At 31.1% G+C, this 4,415-nt stretch overlaps 1 protein-coding gene across 1 annotated transcript; it reads left to right on the top strand.

Annotated features, from left to right (window-relative positions):
- The first annotated feature begins 2,679 nt into the window (after positions 1 to 2,679).
- Positions 2,680 to 3,186, top strand: LOC149230829 (uncharacterized). The gene has a single exon (XM_089381431.1). The coding sequence runs from the start codon at positions 2,680 to 2,682 to the stop codon at positions 3,184 to 3,186; it is 507 nt and encodes a 168-aa protein (XP_089237557.1).
- The last annotated feature ends 1,229 nt before the right edge of the window (positions 3,187 to 4,415 follow it).

Here is a 4,415-nt window from a genome sequence, read left to right as displayed (position 1 = left end):
TGTCTTTCATACAGCCTTTAATGTTCTTTCCTTCAGAATGTATGTTCGGTTCTGTTTCTATATTCGGTTCTGTTTCTATCTTTCATACAGAATTCAATATTTGTTTTCATAATGCTAATAAAGGAGAATAGTCAGATGACTTTCCACTTATTTCAATTTTCTTAGTACAGTACTATACAGGAAACATTTCAGCAGATGTATAAGTAGTAAGCCATACCTGCTTATCTGCCAAACCTATTTGTAATGCTTGTCAATCCACCCGTCCGTAGGAAGATTTCTTCACGATCTTCCACCCCCAAGCACTTGCAGACCCTCTTGACTGCAGTTTCTCTGGCTCTGCCAGGTCTCGCTATCTGGTCCTAACCAGACATAGCGCATACAGGAAAATTCCTTTCCTTTTTCCTATGCCATCTGATCATAACCAGACATAGCACCATTTCTTTCTCTGCCATCTGATCCTTACCAGACATGGCCTTGTTTCCCCCTTTTTCCTCTGGGGACTCAACTACCTCCCCAAGGTAGTTAGGGTACCATTCTTTTAACTGCCTCCACAGTTACTAATCATGATTAAACATATGCTCAAATCACATAGTACTAACACAATTTTTAATTATCAAAATACTAGCAACAGAGTTATTTACTTTTCAAATAAAGTCTTTGTTCATAATTACTTTACTATTTACCAACATTAACTTTTCATGAGGGATGTTACACCCCTCCCCCCCTTTGTTCCTTTTCGAGCTTTCGTTGTTCCCCTTGGAGCATTGTCTTTTCCTTCCTCCTAGGGTTTCCCCTTCTTGCTGTGTGGTTTTCTTTTGGTCCTTTTCCTGACCTTCTCCTTCTTTTTAATTTGTGTCATTCATATTAATAGTTAAAATCTTTACTAATATTCTTTATTTTATTAAATAACCCGCCTTTTTATTTATTTATTCCTTCATGTATATTCATATTCATATTATTATTATTATTATTAATTATTATTATGATTTATTTATTTTATTATTATTATTATTATTTATTATTTATTATTTATCATTTTAATAGAATAGTGTTTTATTCTAATATATTTATTTGTTAGTTTAGCTTTAAACTTAACCTCCTATTTAATAAAAATAAAAATTTTATAATTTTAATAGTTATATACTAATATTTATAATTTCTATTAAATAGCTAATACTTTTAACCATTTATTAAACTTCCAATTTAATTAAATTTACGTTATACATTTAATTTATATATAGGTAAGGTTCCTTATTTACGTTTAATTTATAACTGGTTTGTTTGACCCTAGTCCCTAGTCTGCTCAAGGTATTTAACTGGTAAAGATAGATCTGATTTCTCAACTTGTCCTGAGGATGAACCACGCTGGTTGGTTCGAAATTTTTTTTGAATGTGATTTATGTCAAAATTTCTTTTTATAATACAAATAACTATAAAAATAATAATTCTTAAATATTATACTTCTATTATATTATTTATAAATATATAAATTTATATAATTTAGATATATATAATATAAATAAAAAATTAATATACATATAGAGACATAATAAATAGCATGAAAATTTAAAATTTAAAATATATATTTAATTGAAATATCCAATTTTTTATTATATATTAAAAATGAATGACTTTTGTAATTTTTTTTATAATGGTTTATAGATATATAATGATATAAACAAAAACACTTTTATTATATAAAAAGATGGAATGACTTTTGTAATTATTTTTGTTATAGTTGTTTATAAATATATAATGATATAAATAGGAGTTTAGTATATTAAATAAAAATGAAAAATATTTTAAAAAAATAGTTAATAATATGGAAAACTAACCAAATCATTATTATTTTCAATATTTGTTAAGTTTGATATTAATAAACAATTTTTTTTCCAAGTTTTTGTGATCTATATCAAATTTTTTGAAAAGATTTTTCGGCTTAAATCAGATTCCAATGCATTTGTCAACCCGTTTTTGAACCAACCATTATGGTTCGTCATCAAGATTTTTATTAAGAGTGTAATTTCATATTTGCTAATCTCATTGGATAAATTTGCAACTTTAAAGTTATTCAATATTGTTCCAAAAACCGGTGACTTAGGAACTTGCACGAGATATACCATTGGCGACTTAGGGTTCAGTCGGTGTTATACGTCATATGGTCTAGTGTTTACATGGTTGTTACCCACGAAATTGTCTATAATGCGATTTTTTGGAGATTCCGGTGATGGAATCCGGTGGAAGAAATTGAGGTTAAATCTTGATTTGTTGCAGTGAAAATGATTTTTTAACTGCATATTTGGATCAGCAGCACCCTGAAAAACCGCTGGACACTTTGGTTGTACAGAAACTAGCTATCAAACTTGCTATTCCAATAAATTGCTGCTTTGGTTGTACAGAAACTAGCTATCAAACTTGCTATTCCAATAAATTGCTGCCAGATTTTAACCGAAAAACCCACCTGAAAAACTTCCAAAAAATCAACTGCGTTACCCACAGCGTCCAATCGTCTCTCTCATACAGAAAGAAGACACATGGATTGTGCCGCAACGTTTCGTCGATGCTTCATTCTCTCAATTCCATATTCTCGAGCTACCGGCAGTGTTCTACCTGTTTATCCACTCTGAGATTCCACTCTGGCAACTGCTTTTTTTGTTCTCTGCACAACCAAAAATAATTATGGGTTCGATGGTCTCGTGCGTCTGCGGGACAAAGCCGCCGCCGCCGAGTAGCGATGCCATCAGGGTCGTCCACCTAAACGGCCAGGTGGACGAGTTTCCGGCGCCCGTTACCGTCAAGGTAGTGCTGCAACACCATCCCCTCCATTTCATTTGTACCTCGCGTCATCTGCACACCGTCAACCGGCCACTGCGGCCCGAGGAGGAGCTCCGTCTGGGCGAGCTCTATTTTCTCCTGCCGCTTTCGGCGGCCGATAATTTGGAAGACTTGGGGTTGAGGCTCTACGCCGCCGCTAAAAAAGAGGCATCCAAGGCGGCGCAGCGGCGGACGAGCGCGGGTTCGACTTGCGTTCTTCCCGGCGAAGGTCGCGATTCGATGTATGAGAGGTTGGTGCAGCAGTGCGACGATCCGGCGGTGAAGGAGGCGTTCAGGGGATACTTGATCTCCAAAAGCAGGCGGTGGTGTCCGAGTCTGCCTACCATCGAGGAGAAAAGCTGCACCTGTTGAGCCCAACTCTCAGCGTTTCTGTAACTGTAAATTGCTTTTTCACCTCTAAATTTAATGGACATCCAAACATTTAATGAGTGAATTCTGCAATTAACAACATCTAGTAATTAATTCAAATGGCTTTCTTTTCTTTCTGCCTTTTAAAGTGCACCGTCATAGATTGCAATTGGGTTCGATTGTCCAGAAGTACTCTGTATTTTATCAATGAGTGAATCTTTTCTTTCCTTTATTTATTCATGATAAAATTTATTTAGATTTAATTATTAATCGGAAGTTAAGATAATCATTAACAACTTTATTATTATTTAGGAAAATTCATAATAACCCAATGATTTGCCAGTGTTAAATTTTCATTTAATTAAATATTTTTGATTTTTGAATTATTAACAATTTAGGGAAAAATCATAATGACATAAGTATAGATTTTCATTTTTATTAAATATCTTTAACTTTTGAATGGTTAATTAAGGAAAATTATAATAAGAGTAGATTTCTATATATATTAAATATTTTTATGTATTGGATTGTTAATATTGGTAGGTATCGAATTGTAAATTAGTTAGTTTGAATAATTTTTCTAAATTTTATATTTTTGTTTGTTTGTTATGTTGTTTAAGTTTTCTAAAAATTATATTAGGTTTGACTTGTGGCTTGAGAAATCTCAATTACGGGATAAGGGTATTTACGCTGTCAAAATCATAATTTCCTGGACTATACCAACCCTTAACATGAATGGATTTTTGCCATAGAAATTTGGAACTGATAACCTTTACATCATAGAGCAATTTAACCATACACCCCATTACCATCTATTCTACTCCCATGAAGTCTAAATCTTCTATTATTATAATTTTTTTTAATTATTTTTAATTAATATTTCTTTAAAAATAAATTTTATTTTAAAATATAAATTTCATATTAAAATTCTTCCCAACTTTATTTTTTATAAAGTAAATTTATTATTTTATTATTTTACGGAAATTAAATAATTTAAATGCTTCAAACAGAATTTTATCATTAAAATTCTTAAAATAAATAAATTAATATTCTAGCTTTTAATAAAATAAAATAATATTCCATCATTTAAAAAAAATTCTATAAAGAATATAGAAGTTGGATATGAAAGAATTGTGTTGAGTGTATTTTATATTCACAATAATAATGTTACGTATATTAATATTAATAAAGAGACTATATTTTAAGGTAGGAAAATTATATTGTACCAAAAC

The sequence above is a fragment of the Pinus tabuliformis genome, chromosome J (assembly GCF_031772625.1).
Source record: "Pinus tabuliformis cultivar Carrire ecotype Pingquan chromosome J, CPIR1, whole genome shotgun sequence".
Lineage (NCBI taxonomy): Eukaryota > Viridiplantae > Streptophyta > Pinopsida > Pinales > Pinaceae > Pinus > Pinus tabuliformis.
The sequence above is the reverse complement of the archived record's forward strand: the minus strand, read 5'-3'. Positions and strand labels throughout refer to the sequence as shown.